Source organism: Onychomys torridus, chromosome 6 (genome assembly GCF_903995425.1).
Source record: "Onychomys torridus chromosome 6, mOncTor1.1, whole genome shotgun sequence".
NCBI lineage: Eukaryota > Metazoa > Chordata > Mammalia > Rodentia > Cricetidae > Onychomys > Onychomys torridus.
In genome coordinates this window covers 114,138,659-114,156,523 of record NC_050448.1, presented here as the reverse complement: position 1 = coordinate 114,156,523, position 17,865 = coordinate 114,138,659, and the positions used below count along the sequence as shown (strand labels likewise).

Here is a 17,865-nt window from a genome sequence, read left to right as displayed (position 1 = left end):
ACATGTTAAAAACTTAAACTTATTTTTGGTAATTGATTTAATAATTGAGTTATTAGCATTTCTGCATACTTTTTGCACCTGTAGTCTATACCAATGTTTTAAACATTAAACTTAAAACTCAGGGGGAAAAAGGTTCCTCAACTTGAGATCTTCTCTCCAGATCTCCATTCTTTGGAGTTTCCATGAATGTGACCTGAAGAACTTGGAACCATTGAAATTCAAATGTAGGTAGGTAAGTGTTCACACCAGCGCATGCGTTGATTGCCTTATCTCTTTGTATATGCATCTGTATTGCACCCCCTCAGTGCCTTCTTCCTCTTCCCCATAGATCAATCATGCAGGGCCTGTGTCATCTTGATAAAACGTGGTTTTGCAACTCTGTACTTGGTTGGTATTTGTCTGTGATGTGTGTCAGGAGCAGTTGTAGAAAGTCTTTAGACACTGACAGGTTGTGTTGTCTGAAGACTGTCTCATACACACGTGTTTGCTGTGTCTTGGCCTGGGTTGCACTGTTGGAGTTCTGTATTGTAGAACCTCTGATACAAACTCACCTCGAGTTGCTGGTGTTGGTGGAGGGATGCAAACGTCATAGTCTTGCTCTTGTTTCATGTACTCTTCAGTGTGTCCAGAAAACATGAATTATCTGTGGTTCTACGAATTTCTTCCTGTTGCTCTCTAATTTAAAAGTTTTGCTTCTCGTTAGATTCATGACAGCATGAATGTCAACTGTTATCTGTTGAAGAACATCCACAATCTTTCTTTGGACAATTAAAAAAATATCAGTTATATACTGGTTTGCTTCCATGACTAAGAATACCCCACACAAATAATATTCCCATTTAATTGAAGACTTACCTAGTATTCACATACATAGTTAGTCACAACTGAAATAAACTAGATCTGGAGTAGTCTCCTAGGCCTAAGTAGAGCCTGTTCAGATAAAAGAGATGAGAAATTAAGATGCTTATTAAAGTAATTTCTTTCAAAAATATCTGAGACCAAAACCTAAATTATAACATGCTTTCTGTTGGTGCTGGGCTTCCCCTCTCTCCCATATTTATTGTATCTGCCAAGTGCTTCATTAAAATTCAGGATGTTTTTCCCTGATTTCTCCCCCCATACCCCCAACTCTTATAAAAATTGGGCAGTTCTTTGATAGTGATTCTTAAATGTTTGTCCTCTGAGCCCTTTTAAACATCTAAAAAGATGAAAATTTGTATTGTGTGTCTAGGTTATTACTAGCAGTGCTTATAGTGATAGATATTAAATTTTAAGTATTTCTTATAACATTTTAAAGTGATAGGTGATATGTTATGATGAAGTGATGTGTTAACATGAACAATCTATGAAAAGTATTTTCAAAAATAAAATTGCTGAGAATAACAGCCTTTTTACTGTGAATATTGTTACCATAAAGAATACAGCCAGGCAGTGGTGGCACAAGCCTTTAATCCCAGCACTTGGGAGGCAGAGCCACGCGGATCTCTGTGAGTTCGAGGCCAGCCTGGTCTACAGAGCGAGGCCCAGGATAGGCTGCAAAGCTACACCGAGAAACCCTGTCTCAAAAACAAATAAACAAAAAAAGAGTATAGTAGTTATTTTTTGATATCACTGCCTGGGTTCAAACAGAGTGCCAGCATTTTTACCAACCATTCTTTTTACATCATCAGCACACATGTCAATATATTGAAAAAGATAAAAATTCTGGTATTTTTATAAAACAGATTTTCCTTTGGTAGTTTTTCTAGAAGGGTTTCAACAATCCCATTTGGAAAACAGTATTGTAGAACACCTCTATCCACAATGCAAAAGTTTGTGCCTGCTTATTTAAGTTCATTTTTTTCTTTTCTGGGTCTTCAATATCCACGGAAAACTTACATACATTGTGAACAAGTTTTAGAGTTATCTGAGTATGATTATTGCCTTTAGTTAGCATCAGAAAAATGGATATAAAATAATGCGCCCAGTTGGTCCAAAATGAGTCTGTCCAGTCGGATGACTGTACATTTTCTCTTGTGTGTGGTATGTGTGTTCTGTGTGAGCATATAATTAATTTGGCTCCTGAGTAGTTTGTAAACATGCTTTCAGAAAGAAGCAGTTTTCACAAAACATGGTGATTCACACCATTGGCTATTTGGCTATGCTACTCTCTTCCTGATGATTTGCTATAATTCAGATGTTACTGGTGCAGTTTGTATTCCAAAAATTTTATTAAGTTCTACATTTCTTAACCTTTTGTTGTTCTTTACCCTGACACCTAAATTTATGACATTTTTTTAAGTAGTCCAAGGAAATTATAGTGATGCCAAGTTAGAATGTGAAGATCATCTTCTAAGCGGCATCATCCTGTTGAGTTACGTTACTCATAGACCGTTACTCTGATGTCCCTGCATTGTTGGGTATTTGTAAAGCTCATACTGACAGTACTGAGGGGGTGTGTGATGCTTCTGTAAGCAGACATAGAACAGAGTTTGACTCCCACACTCAATGCATGCGCTAGTGCCCACGCTTACATATCTGAGATTTATTTAGTATACGGCAGTTCTGCAGTATGTGACGAGATAGTCAAAATGAGTAAATATTACTGCTAAAGAGCAAAGATATGCTGGCTTGATCTACCTGTGCAGAATGCTGCTGGTAAGTAACCAGAATAATTTCTAACTTGGAGAGGTGCATGATCATTATAAGTAGCATACTTACAATGGAAGTATTCAGGCCATGTAACATACTGCACTGTATAGTCTTACCTAAGTGTTTTGCCTGTAAGTATTGAGAATCATTCATTTAAATGCTTCATTGTATATTCAGGAACGTTTTTGCATTAAAAGTATAAAAGCAAATCATTTCATTGAATATATGTTTTTCCTTGATTTAGAATAAGCTTCGTAATTCCACTGCCGATTTTGAAATGTATTATTAGGTTGTTTGAACTGTAAGTGTGGCCCTGCCTTTTTCTCAAGTTTATTTTCTATTCTTGTTTTGATAATAGGCCCCTTTCCAGTACAGACAGGCTCAAATAATCAAACCAGATAATTAGCCATAATTACTTACTCAGTTTTCAAGGGCAATTAGTAATCTCTGACCATCTCTTCATCATTCATTCTAAAAGCCACCGAGAATTAAACGAAGGCCACCAGGCACCCTCCGTTTGTGTTCTCTTCTGATACCCGCCCACTCACATCCATATCTCAAGAATTGTGAGGAGTAGTAAAGAAGGGATGGGCAGCTGTCAAGGGATTTGCTGTGGAGAAAGAAAATGAATTTTGTAAGAAACAATTTTATCTGTACATCCCAGATAGATAACTTTTAAAATTTTGGAGATAATAATTACCTTTTAAATAGCATTTCATTTTAAAGTAGAAAAACAAACAAACCAACCAAAAACCAATTTGGAAAGAACATTCCTGTCTTCAGATGAACCCATTAGTGACAGTACTGTTTTGTGTAAATGCATGAGTGTCTGTCATTCTTTTTAGCTCATTCTAAGAGGGACTACTTCTGGTTTTCATTTGGGTTAATTACCTTCAACCTTGCTACAGGTATTTTATTAGCAGTGTCCATGAGGAAATACTGTGGAGACACAAGGCATGTTTAGCACCTTAATACTAATTAGTTACTTAGAAAATGAAAGTGAACAAAGACAGTGTTGACGTCCTCCTCCTCACTTCTCAAGTCGTCCTTCCTACTGAAACAGCCTGTTACTATAATTCAGGAAAACTGATGGAAAGCTGCTTTAGGTGACTCTCTTTGCCGTGTTAGAATGCACTGTTCTAGCAGTCATCACAGAACGAACCACTCTCCTTGCAAATACTCAGAACCAGTTGCTTGACTTGTTACTTACTTTGGACGTTTTTTCTGATTATGAAGGAACTGTATTTTTTAAATTCTAAGATTCTTTTCTTCTCTCTTGGTCTCACTTCTTGTTTTTCTTAGCATTGTATTGTGAGTTCCTGTTACACAGCTATTTCTAACCTTTCCATTTAAAACCAATGGTGTGTTTATTCATATATCTTAAAAGCTTCATTATTAAGCATATTTAGAGGTATTTGAAGAAAAAGAATAATGGTTTTATATATTTTTTAAGTTATTAATACATTTCTGCTAATCATTGAAAAGACTAAAATCTCAGCTCTTCTGAACGGATGTGATTTAAATATTCAAGTCAATCAAATGAGTATACGTGGGCTGGAGAGATGATTCAGCAGGTTCTGGCTAGGCTCACAACCCAAACGAAACAAGTGGACTTCATTGCCTTTGCTGTAATTCAAAGAGAATTGAGTTACAGAAAGTAACAGATGTTTTCTGTTTGACAATATGTGATAATATAAACACTTCTTCCCTTTTTCTTTTTCTGTTTTAACAGATTCTCTTCAAGCTCAGCTAATCAATATGGGTGTTATCCCAACCTTAGTGAAATTACTGGGCATCCACTGCCACAATGCAGCTCTTACAGAAATGTGTCTTGTTGCATTTGGGAATTTAGCAGAACTTGGTAAGTTTACATCACAAGCCATAAGTGTCATTAACTTATTAATGCTCGTATAGTGGTTATTTCTTTATGAACTTGGGATCCACTTAATTTATTTCAGTTTTTCTTTTATGTATTCAAGGTACTTTGTTCAATGTTAAAGAAATAAATCCAATTAGATTTTTTTATTACATTGTTTACAATTGCAACTATTTTGCTTCTCTAATTGTTTAATATATTAGGATTTAAAATTTAAGAGCTTTGAGTATATAGCCCAAAAATAGTGTGTTTGTAAAACCTACAAGAGGCCTGTGGTTTTACTTACACCAATACACACACAAAATAGACATTACAATTTCTTTTTTAATATAAATTATTTGATTATAGAACCTTAAAAGCATAGCAAACTAAAGTGTTTCCACATCTTTTCACAAAATCCCTAAAAGTGGGGGGTTTTCCTATAAATATATAATATATATATATATGTATATATATATATATTATATTTTTCATATGAATATATATTTATATCTATAATATTTTACATTTAGAGTATATGTGTATGCCTACACATGCACCACAGCATGAGTGTGGAAGTCAGAGGGTCACTTGCCAGAGCTGCTTTGGTCCTTCTACCCTGTGGTTCCCTGGGATTGAACTCAGTTGCCAGGCTTGGCAGCAAGTGTCCGTACCTGCTGAGCCACCTTGCAGGTTCCTATGTATTTGTAAGAGTATTATAGAGCAAAATTCAAGAAACCTTTGAAAATAGGAAGACAGGTAGAACAATGCCAGTGCTGCAGACATTTCTTTGTCATAACAAAAAGACTGCTTACCTCTGCCCTTCATCTCTGTTTCTGTTTCTTCTCCTCCCTGCCCTGTTTTCTACATTAATTCCTCCTTTTCTGTCCCTTGCTTCCCTTCCAATTTTGGGGACGAATCATCCCCACAGCCATGTTTATAATTCTTTATTATATTTATAGGAATGTCACTGGTTTTTTTTGTCCTAGATAATGCACTAGTTAAAGCATGAATATATTTATTAATCTTACACTTTATAATGAAACATAAGGTACCAGGACTTTGCTATGTATCTTTCTAAAAGTTTGTTTTCTTTGCACACTAATTTTTAATACTTTAATTTGACTCGAAACTTAAAATAATAAGGGGTGTGTGTCTGTCTGGAGATCTGATGGCAACTTTGGCAAGTCTTTTCTCTCCACTGTGGGTTCCAGGTATTAAACTCAGGTCATCAGGTTTCTTTGGCAATTGCTGGTACCTACTGAGCCATCTTACCTTCCCTGGAAATATTCTTCAGTCTTTCTCTTTTTCGTTTTTCAGACTGAATCTTACTTTATAGCTTGGCTGGCCTAGAACTCACTAGCCCAGGCTGGTCTCATTGACAAGACATCTCCTTGCGTGTCTCCCAAGTGCAGGGATTAAAGGGGTGCACTGCACCTAGCTCAAAAGCCATTATGATGTACTGGGTCATATCCTAGTAGCCGTCTCTCCTCTTCTTTTTCGTGCTAGACTGATTAATACACAGTTTTTTTTCAAGTGAGGCTAAGAAGGAAAAAACATTCAGCTAGTATTTAGAAGTATTCTTTTCCTCTAATAAAGCAGAGTGGGTTGTAGGAGTTTATGTCCAGTAGACTTGTAGAAGTCACTTTAGAATCTCATACTGACATCATTCTTCGTATCCAAGCACAACAGAATGGTTCAGATCTCATGTCACTCACCTTCCATTCCATGCTTTACGTCACATTACTAGGTCTACTGCGCTGTAACAGAGTAGCCACCAGCCACACGTGGTTGTTGAACGTTGAAATACGGCGAGTCTAAATTGAGAACGTGCTGAAGAATAAAATACACAATGACGGCATGAAAAATAGATGTTTTGCCAATATTTTCTGTTCATTTCATGATGGATTGATAATACTTTGAAGCTAATGGGTAAAATATAAAGATGAGCTTTGCCTGTTTCTGTAGGGCAGCTCTAGAGAAGAAGCTCTACCACAGGTGTCCTTCACCTATGGAAGTCCCTTCCTTTGAAAGGTTAAGAGAAGAGAGTACAATAAGAAATCAGAGGCTTCTGGTGAGCTCTGTGTCACCTGACCTTGATAGGCTGGAGTGTACAAGCACATACAATTGCAGTTGTTTACTGAGGACCAATTTCAGTCCTTCCATGGTTATATTTCTACATGTTGTAAATACATCAACTTGAAAAATATGTAGAACTACATGACTTCATGGGAAGGAAGTTAAGTGGCCATCTTGACCTTCTTGCCAGTGTTGTGAATTTCAAGGATTGAAAAGTTGAACAGGAGAGTGTGTCTGCATTGATTCCATTTTACCTTTTGAGGAGAGGGGAAGGAAGGCATTACCAAAAGCATGCTCATGCATAGTGACCTCCTGACAGAAAGTAATAAGCATTTAGGGATGCATCTGATTTGTGTAAGTCAAAAAAGTGGAGGCTGGTAAATAGAGGATGTGTTTAAGGAGCTAGTTTGTAAAAATGAAATTGACAGTTGAAGAGAGGGAGTGTTTTATGTGAGAAATGTAGACATTTCAGTGCTGACAGAGGGTGAATTTCTGGAGAGGGTGAGGTTAGACACGCCGAAGAGGACAGGGGATACGGCTTCAGGAACACTGATGAAATGGCTTTGAAATAATATCTGTGAGCTTGTGTCTCAGTGATGGAGTACATGCACAAAGCCTTACATGTAATTTCTAACACTGCAAAAACAAATAACAAAAATACAGTAGTCATGTCAGAACCAGCCCAAAAACATTAAGTTATACTAAAGATACAGTGGTGTCATCTTTTATTCAGCAATGTAAAGTATAATTGGTTATGAACAATTTTCCACTTTGCATGAAAGCCCTGAAAGTATGAATTTATGACTCAGTAATTTTATTGTTGCTATAGCTACCTATATATTATTCCAGTGAACATTTTTTTATGGCCTCTAATGTAACTGGGTCAGAACATTTTCTCTAAAGCTTTAGACACTTTCTTTTTCAGGGGCATTAGAAATCAGTTGAATTGTTTTCTGTGTCTGAAGAGCATTTGTGTTCATGAATAGTACAAAATGCCTGAATAATAAAAGTAATAGGAAACAAATTTCTGGGTTTAATTTTGTTTGCTTACTCTAAGTTTTTCTCTTATTTTTCAGAGTCAAGTAAAGAACAGTTTGCTAGTACAAACATTGCTGAAGAGCTGGTAAAACTATTCAAGAAACAAGTAGAACATGATAAAAGAGAGATGATTTTTGAAGTTCTAGCTCCATTGGCAGAAAATGGTAAGGAAAAACCACCTTTTGTTTGATCATGTAGGACTTTTCAGGTTTTTTGTTTGTTTGTTTGTTTGTTTGTTAAGGTTTATTTATTTATTATGTATACAGTGTTCTATCTGCACATATTCCTGCAGGCCAGAAGAGGGCACCAGTTCTCATTACAGATGGTTGTGAGCCACCATGTGGTTGCTGGGAATTGAACTCAGGACCTTTGGAAGAGCAAGCAGTGCTCTTAACCTCTGAGCCATCTCTCCAGCCTAGCTTTTCAGGTTCTTTAATGCCAATTCTTAACTCAAAGCCCTTCTTTGTGCTATTAATGTTATATTTTATTTTTGTATCCTTAACTTCAGCTTTATTATCTATTCCATGACTATGTCTAAATTTAGAGAAGCTACTTTCCAAGTTTGATTTTAAAGTCTTAGCAAAGATGCTTCTGCAGTTCTTTCTGCTCTAATGTAGAAGAAAGAGGAGGGCTGGGGAGATGGTTCAATGGATAAGGTCTCCGCCACTCAAGCGTCAGGTCCCGGAACCCATGTCAAAGTCAAGTATGGCAACGGGGAGATATGGAAACAGGATGCTGATGTCCAGCCAGCCAGTCCAGTAAGTGAGCTTCGGGTTCAGAGCAATCCTGTCTCAAGAAACAGTGGGGAATGTTGGAGGAAAGCACGCAAGGTTGACATCTGCCCTCCACATGCATTCTCACACACAGACACAGTTGTAAGAAGACAAATGGAGTAAGAGACTGAACTCTACTTCTGAGCCCTATAAAGGCACAAGAGGATAATAGCTAGGAGTTCTGGGCCTGTCGACAGTGGGGATGTTGGTGAATCATACCTTCTTTAGCAAAAACACTTAAGTGATGGACCCAAAAAGATAGGAGCAAGTCAGGAAACAAACCCGCTGTGAAATGATTTTTTAAATATAACATCTAGCTGGGCGGTGGTGGCGCACACCTTTAACCCCAGCCTCGGGAGGCAGAGCCAGGCGGATCTCTGAGTTTGAGGCTAACCTGGACTACCAAGTGAGTTCCAGGAAAGGCGCAAAGCTACACAGAGAAACCCTGTCTCGAAAAACCAAAATCTCTATATAACATCTACTACATATTCAGGGGAGCCAGACACTGACAGGGCACCACACTAACTAAGAACAAAACAGACAGCAGCAAACCTCCTGCTACTACAGTTATTATCCATCCACTTAAAGTAGGGATAGTGGAAGCCAGACAGAGTGTAGGTGCTAGGTAAAGTGCTTGCCGGACAAGTGTGAGGATCGAAGTTCAAATCCCACATGCATCTGTAACCCCAGTACTGATAAAGTGGAAGAAGAGGCAGTAGCCTGGTGTGCCCAGCAGTTAACAAGAGAGACTTGGCAACATAAGGCAAAGCGTGAGGACCGGCACTTGAGGCTGTCCTGACCGCCACGTGTGCACCATGAATACCCACACTCAGAGACACATGCACACACACAGAAGATCAAAGCAGGTCACTTACTATGTTCAAAGAGATGAAAAGCAAGAGTTTAAAAAGTCAGAATGAAAACTATAGATAATAAAAATTTAACACCGCAGATTTAAAAGTCAACAAATAGAAATTCCCAAATTGAAATTTCCAACCAAAATAAAGTACTTGATGGAAGCTTTAAAGCAGGTTAGATATAGTTGAACTATGGAACCCATGAGCTGAAACACAGGTGGAAAAGAAACCCTGGAGGAAGTCTAAAGAAAAGGAGACGCAGTTACAAAAAGGAAGAGAACTCACTATGTTCCTTTGTTGTTCTTGTTTTTAGTTCCAAAAGAGAGGAGATGTTTTGGGAAGGGACAGTTCAGAGTGCTGGTGGAAAATATCTGAAATTGCAAAAGATACCATGTTCTTGTAGGCAGCCAGGGCCACCACAGAGAGGCTCTGTCTCAAAAGGCTTCTAAAAAGAAAGGAAAATGCACATAATTTAAAATATACCACAGAAGGAAAAGACAGACTTTTTGCTAAACAGTACTGAGAACACAGGGGAAAATACAGTTGGAGGCATTCCCATTGCCCTTTTTCCTGGGGGTGAGGGTGGGGTAGGAACAGAGTATCTTTATTATGTAGCTCTGGATATCCTGGAATTTACTATGTAGACTCAGACTCACAGAGATCTACCTCCCTTTGCCTATCAAGTGCTAGCATTAAAGACATACATGTCCCAATACAACCAGTTCCACATATATTTTTAATTGATTTTAGATAAAGTACTGGCTTCAATTTGAAATTTAAAGCTAAAAACATATTAAAATATTGGGGGCAGTCCTGATATCACTCCTGAAAACCTTAGTTCAATCCCCAAAGCCACATAACGTAAGGAGAAAACCAGTTTCTACAAATTGTCCTCTGGCTCTCCATGGGCATTCATTCGCTCTCCATCCACATCTCCCCACCCACACATACACAAAATCAATATCTCTTGCTTCAAAAAGTTCAAGGAAAATGCAAACAAACACTAAGAAATACACATTTCAGTTATATAAAGTTAAATGAAAAGTGGGTCAGGACTGATAGCTCAGTAGCCTGGAAGGCATGCAGTCCTGTGCTCAATCTCCAGCGCGCGCACACACACACACACACACACACACACACACACACACACACACACACACACAAAATAGTAATGAGAAAAGACAACACTAAGCTAGCTTTTAAGAATGCTTATTTATTTGGTGAGGTAATAAAGTATAGAGGTGATTTATCATAACAGCCAGGGGATTGGCATGAGAGATAAAAAAGGAAGAGCTTGGGATCAGAATGAGACATGTATAAAGGGACTTCTTAGGTTGTGGGCAATTTCTTGGTCTGAGCAATTGTCTTTTTCGCAATTGCTTATGTTTATATATGTATTTTCTGATGGATGGCTTTTCCCTGGCTTTTAAATAAAGGTTGTATGATAGAGAATCTCGACTGCTAGATTGGCTGGCCTGGGCTGAGAAGCTCCTAGGATTAAAGTGTACTGAATGTGTGTGTCAGGGTCCAGAGGGGACTAAGGGGGCAGAGACCTGGTGACAGTACCCCACTGTAGTGTGGCCGACTGAAGCATGAGCCCAAAGAAACTGCCTGCCTTCGTTTATTTGCTGAACTGCAGGTTATTTAATATGAATGGATATGCATATGTGATAACACCTTCCGTGAATATCATACACCTTCATGCATATCATACAAACAAGTGCCAAGGATAGTCCTTAGGTTAAATGGTGTTGCTAAAGCTAGAAAGTCTGCTTTCCTAAAATGTCTGGCTGACCTTAACAAAGGCAACTTGAGGTCTCTAAATCCGTGGTTACAGTCAGACTGTCAGAAAGATATGTCACCTTTATCCTGCACATTTTACATGTTCTGAATACCTAAATCTAATGTTTCAGAGGGAAACTTCTTTTTCATCTCCTTAGGTAGCTCTACAGAGGGAAAATGTTACCCTGATCTTCAGGTCTTATGCCAAAGAATCACTGTACCCACCTTCCAGAGTTCCCATAGAGTAGAGTTTTTATTTATTACGTGCTTTTACCTAAATTCTGTTAAATAATTGTGCAAGGGACAGTGGCAGACCTTTGAAAATTTGTTTCTGTATTATTTGTATCCTATTTATGATTTTTTTCTTTCACTGTACAAGAAGCATAATTGTAACTGTATCTGTGTAGTTCAAGGCTTTAATATTTCTGAGACTTTTAAAAAATATTTTCTTATTATGTGTTTTAAATTTTATGCATCAGCCATGGGTTCCCCTGTCCTCCCCCCTCCCACCCCCACTCCCACCTTCCCCCCAGCCCCTCCCCTCCATTCCCATGTCCTCCAGGATCAAGGCACCCCTGGGGATTCATTTAAACCTGGTGGATTCAGTACAGGCAGGTCCTGTCACCTCCTTCCAGACTGAGCAAAGTGTCCCTGTGTAAGCCCAAGGTTCCAAACAGCCAGCTCATGCACTAAGGACAGATCCTGGTCCCACAGACTGGGTGCCTCCCAAACAGATCAAGCTATTCAATTGTCTCACTTATCCAGAGGGCCTGATCCAGCTGGGGACTCCACAGCCTTTGGTTCATAATTCATGTGCTTCCATTCGTTTGGCTAATTGTAACTGTATCTGTGTAGTTCAAGGCTTTAATATTTCTGAGACTTTTTTAATCATAGTTTTCAATTCTAGTTTCTGCACTTCTCTAGCCTAGTGGTCTGTAACCAAGGAAACGTCCTACTTTAAGTATGGCCCAATACAGGTGCATGTTTAAAAAAAAAAAAAAACAGTATATTTTGTGTACTTAAAGATATTCAAAGGAAAATTAATAATCCTTGTGATAATAAAAAGTTAAAATTTTCAATGCTGAAGTTACCTAAAAGAATAAATGTTAAATATATGTGTGTTTTAAATTCTTTCTTCCACCTGACAAACTGAAATTGCCATTGCTGTATGTGACACACATACAGCTTAGGATACCAATAAATGCAACCAAGTAAAGTCCAACTAAAACAATAAAATGTACACTTAAATTTTGACAAAGAGGAGATAAATACGGCTACAAATATAAAATCCTCAAGAACACAAGTGGTATAATAATAGGATATTAGCACTATAAAACAATAGATTTAGTATGGGGGTCAAGTTACTAATTGCAGTCAGGTTTTTTTAATGAAACGATTATAAATCATCTTTCTGAAATACCAAAATTTATCAATTAACCATGAGGGGACTTAATTTGTTTTCCTTTCAGCTATATTATAAACATTTTAAAGACACATTAGGAAGTATAGTTTAGTGCAAGGAACCACCATGTACCTGTGATCCAAAAGACAGTTTACATTAATGAAAACTTGAAGCTCTTTTTGAAAACAAGATTTACAAAGTTATAAACCACACTAGAAAAATTGGATCTATACAAAATACCAAACTAAGGATACTTGTGTGTAGGTTCAGATTGTCTAATTTTTTAAAGCTTTTTATTCAAAACCAATAGTAGGTATATTTTAATTTTACATAACAAGTATGTATATGTATTCTATAATCTGTACATTTGCCTTTTAACATTATCATCGTATCTAAAAGAATAGTGATATTGGTTATTGTCAGAGCTACAAAAGACCTAGTGTACTTGGATGCCACAAGACATTTGAGAGGGTAAATAATCTCAAATAGAAAAATCAAGTAAGTTTCGTGTAATCAAGCTGGACCGTCAAGTCCTTCATCTTGAAACTCATGTGTTCAAAGGTGTTTTGTTTTTTTGTTATCTAGGTTGTGCATTAACTAAGCTTAAAATACATTAGTTCAAATTCTTCATGACAGGTCATTTATACCAGAGGCCCCGTGTCATCAAACTTAGATTTTGTTCCCATTGTTCTTCAGATGCGATTAAATTACAGCTGGTTGAAGCAGGTTTGGTCGAGTGTCTACTGGAGATTGTTCAACAGAAGGTGGACAGTGACAAAGAGGACGACACTGCTGAGCTTAAAACTGCGTCAGATCTCATGGTTTTGTTACTTCTGGGAGGTGAGTTTGAACTTCTGCTAGTCGTCAGATTTTTAGACCTGTTGTACCTTTCTGAAACACTACACTAAGCATCTTATTTTCTTATCTTGCTTACGGTGGTTTTGAAACCTTATACACCCTGTGAAAAGGACAAGAGATTAACTCTTTGCTGTCTTCCAGTGTTTGGAGACCTGTCATGTGGAATAGACAATTATGACAGCAGGATCCTAAAAGCCGGGTGGTACTTGGAAATTGAGCTACACAGTTTATAAACTTTAGTGTCTAATCTCTACTAATTGCCTGTTTATTATTATTGTTATTACTATTATTATTATTATTATTATTATTATTATTATTATTATTAACCACCTACTATTGTGAGGTGTCTAGTTTCCTAGGTGGATATCCACTTTGGAACATGGGTTTGTTACTCTTAATTATATTTATCTTATTTAACTGTTTGTTTCATTTCCCTCCAGATGAATCCATGCAGAAACTTTTTGAAGGAGGAAAGGGCAGTGTATTCCAAAGGGTGCTTTCTTGGATTCCCTCGAATAACCACCAGCTGCAGCTTGCTGGGGCATTAGCAATTGCAAATTTTGCCAGGAATGGTATGCATATTAGTTATTCCTCGTGAATAAAGTATTCTGCATTTTTTTAAGATACTTTTTTTTTTTTAGATTTATTTATTTATTATGTATACAGTGTTCTGCCTGCGTGTACGTCTGCAAGTCAGAAGAGGGCACCAGATCTCATTATGGATGGTTGTGAGCCACCATGTGGCTGCTGGAATTGAACTCAGGACCTCTGGAAGAGCAGCCAGTGCTCTAAACCACTGAGCCATCTCTCCAGCCCCCGTGTTCTGCATTTTTAAAGTTTCTGCTTTTCTATTACATATTCCAAAAGTGTACAGTCCAGAAATGCTTAGTGTGTTGTTTCCTTAATCTTTTAGAGGTCTGAAATACTTGTAGTGACTTTCCTAACAAGTGACACATTTTATATAGTCATGTGAATTTTGAAATTTAAAGATCAGTGATCGTGCATTGGATTTGAATACTTTGTACTTCACATTTAGTGAACCTGAGCATGTACATCTGATGGGAGATATGCTCCTTTCCCAGTCATGTTGTTTTGGCTTTAATAACTTGAATAGTCATTCTTAGGTTCTTGGGTTATGCCCTTATATCCATGAAATTTATATATGAATAATCCTATGGGTGTACAGTGTTTAGTTTAATAATATTTCAACGGTATTAGACTGGCTTGTAAATCTGATACCCTTGATAGTTAGTCTAAGAACTCCTACATCTAAGAAATGTGGACTGTTTTTATAATTCAGTTTTACTCCAATGTGAGCTATTCATATATAGCACAGATTGAATGTCCCTTAATCCAATATACTTTAGACCTGAAGCATTGTAGATTTTGGATTTTCTCAGATTTGGGGATATTTATATAGACATTAGATAATATCTTGGTCAGAAGACCCAAGCCCAAACATGAAATTTATCTCTTTCCTTTACACCGTGTGCACATTGTCTGAAAGTAGTTTTAGAAGATATCTTTAGTGTGTCCTAATTGTGGCTGATTGATCCCATAAATTCAATTATAGGGTTCCTACTTACAGATTCCTATCTCTACCACAAATTTTCAGAATTTAGAACATTTCAGACTTTGAGGTTTTCAAAAAGTTCAACCTATAGACTCTCATGGCTGACTTATTTCCTCCTCACTTCTCTTTAGAACTATTTAATAATGTAAGACTGGTAGAATAGATCAGTATAGTTTAAAAGATTTGGTGCTTAAGATTTAGTGCTCTAATATACTTAAACACTTTTTTTTTTTTTTTTTTTTTTGAGCTGAGGATCAAAACTAGAGCCTTGGGCTTGCCAGGCAAGCGCTCTACCACTGAGCTAAATCCCCAACCCTAAACACATTTTTATAAAGGAGGAAATTTGCCTTTGTTTTGTGCAGATGGAAATTGCATTCATATGGTAGACAATGGAATTGTAGAAAAACTCATGGATTTGCTGGACAGACATGTAGAAGATGGGAATGTGACTGTACAGCACGCAGCACTAAGTGCCCTCAGGAATTTAGCCATTCCAGGTAAGATGAAGCAGCTACAAGTTTGCAGACCTCCGTGTCAGTGAAAGGGGGATCCAGCTGTTAGGGCACATGTCTTTAACCCCAGCACTGGGGAGGCAAAGATGTTGCTAGTGGTCAGTCGCATGTAAGTAGTGAGTTCCAGGCCTGCCAGGGCTACATAGTGAGAAGCTGTCTCGAAAGGGGCGGGGCAAGGACGAGTCTTCAGGCTCTCCACCTTTTTCCTAACGAAGAAATGGAGACCATATGTTAAATAGGTTTTCTGAGACAGTACAAAACTGATCTCTTGAGATGTCTAAATGAATTGATCAACTTTTATGAGCTCTTTGCTTTCATTATATTACATGCCTGAGCTTTCTAAGGCATCTTCAGGTGAAGTAAGATGTGACATCAATGAACAGGGTCCCCTAAAGACTAGTTTCCTAAAGTAGTGGGGTCCCTTTGGTTTCATCCTATGGGCATATATATATATATTTTTGAAAATAGCCTTGATATATCTTTGCATTAACAGTTTGATCCATAGAATGATATTTTTAGAGAAAATGACATAGATGATTTTTAAGGCTAATTATGTTATTCTACTTACTAAATTTAAATTTCTGACAGTAAAATAGTGTAGTAATTGAAGTAAATCATATATATTTGATTTGTATAGCATATTGATAATATTTAATAGTATCTATCACATATTAGTATAGTTAAGTCAAATACAGTGATAAGAAAAACACTGAAGAATACATGTGTATTTCAAAAGATACCATTTTCAGATTTTCTTTACTAAATGCTTTAAAATTGTGTTTTTAAAAACTAGCATGATTTTTCTGTGTTATGTTCCTGTAAGCAGGATACTTATATAAACCCAACCATATTGTTTGTCCACCTGCCTTGGGCAGCGGGGACTGAGACCGATTGTATCCCAGACTAGTGTCAATTTTGTTATGTAGTTTATGAGGACCTTGCACTCCTGATCCTCCTGCCTCACCATTTCATACTCTTACTGCTAGCATACATCAGCATGCCCAACAACCTCACTCTTAACATCTCTACATAGAAAAATATAAAACGGGTTTTAAAGATAGTAGGTATTAGATGCATGTTGAATAGAATGTTTATTGAGAATGTTAGCACCATTTTAATCATTGTCTCTTTTTCTTTCTAGTTGTAAATAAAGCAAAGATGTTATCAGCTGGGGTCACAGAGACAGTTTTGAAATTCCTTAAATCTGAAATGCCACCAGTTCAGTTCAAACTCCTGGGAACACTAAGAATGTTAATAGATGCGCAAGGTAAAAGAAATAGTTTCCAAGTCACCGTCTTGGTGTGGTGTTCTGTGTGCTTAAAAGGGACTTTAGTTTCTAATTGTCAGAATTCTAGAATTGAAAAAGGAAATCGAAAACAAAAGTTAAAAAGAGATTGATTTTAGACTTAATTCTTATGCTAAATGATTTTGAATAAAAATTATGTTCTATATTATTATTAATACCTAAGTTTTCTTTAGGTTGATGTCTTATTATTGGTTCCTGGGGTTTTGAGGACATTTCATACCCACATTTGCCTTGCCATGTTTTAATACAGTGACAGTCACCATTTTTAAAGATTTATTTGTATTTTTCTATTTGAGGACTGACTGATGGCTCAGCTCAACCAAGACTATGAAGTTTCTGGTTTTTATGTTTGTGTGAAAGCCTGTGACAATATAGAATAAGCTAAAGGCCATCAGGCAAGAAGCATTTACAGTGCTTGCTTTTATAAGATTGTTGCAGTTTTGTAGACCTGTAATTTCCCTTCCTGCACCTGCTTTCCTGTCCGCTGATTGCCTACCAGTGATTCCGTCTGGTTTCGGCTTGCCTTGTTTCCTACAGCAGAAGCTGCTGAACAACTGGGAAAGAATGCTAAACTGGTGGAGCGTTTGGTTGAGTGGTGTGAAGCCAAAGACCATGCTGGTGTCATGGGAGAGTCCAACAGACTGCTCTCTGCCCTCATCCGACACAGTAAATCAAAAGTAAGTTCCCCAGGAAGCAAGCGCACACTGACCAACACTTGATTGTCAGTGTGGATTCTGCACCATGTGCCTACAGATTCATGTCTCTCCTATAAATAGCTAATCTCCAGTGCCAGCAGGAAGTAGAGACTCAATTTTATTACACCATGCTTAAAGGTAAGGCTTTGGTAGTGGGGGCTGAGAGAGAAAGTGGAGAAGGGCTTTCCCCCAGAGACATGTATATCTGGACACCCAGAGGTCAAAAGGCACAGTTTGAACGGAAAACAGCAAATGCAGATCTGTTGGAGAGAGTGGACAGAGATTGATTATTCGAATTAAGATGAATTATATGCCAAGGAAAGTATGTGTGTTAGATTCTCCAGAAAAGTAAGTCTGCCACTCCCTTCCCTCCGAAATTACTGGAGATTTAATCAGGCTTGGATACACTAGGACACACTCTGCCACTGAGCTACATCCTCAGCCTTTCTGTGTTTTTCTTTTTTTTTTAGACAGAGTTTCATTGTCTTGCCCAGACCAGCCTTG

The 17,865-nt window shown here is 37.5% G+C and overlaps 1 protein-coding gene across 4 annotated transcripts in view; it reads left to right on the top strand.

The window, feature by feature from the left end:
* The window catches only part of Rap1gds1 (Rap1 GTPase-GDP dissociation stimulator 1), a 143,203-nt gene that overhangs the window by 107,478 nt on the left and 17,860 nt on the right, over window positions 1-17,865 (top strand). For 2 of the 4 annotated variants that reach the window (XM_036190902.1, XM_036190900.1), the window contains 7 exons: window positions 4,364-4,492; window positions 7,642-7,767; window positions 13,114-13,257; window positions 13,716-13,847; window positions 15,211-15,345; window positions 16,502-16,627; window positions 17,207-17,343. In XM_036190902.1, the coding sequence (XP_036046795.1) occupies window positions 4,364-4,492; window positions 7,642-7,767; window positions 13,114-13,257; window positions 13,716-13,847; window positions 15,211-15,345; window positions 16,502-16,627; window positions 17,207-17,343 (929 nt within the window). Of the gene's footprint in view, window positions 1-4,363; window positions 4,493-7,641; window positions 7,768-13,113; window positions 13,258-13,715; window positions 13,848-15,210; window positions 15,346-16,501; window positions 16,628-17,203; window positions 17,344-17,865 lie in introns of all 4 variants that reach the window. The other 2 variants (XM_036190901.1, XM_036190898.1) reach the window with 1 other exon arrangement.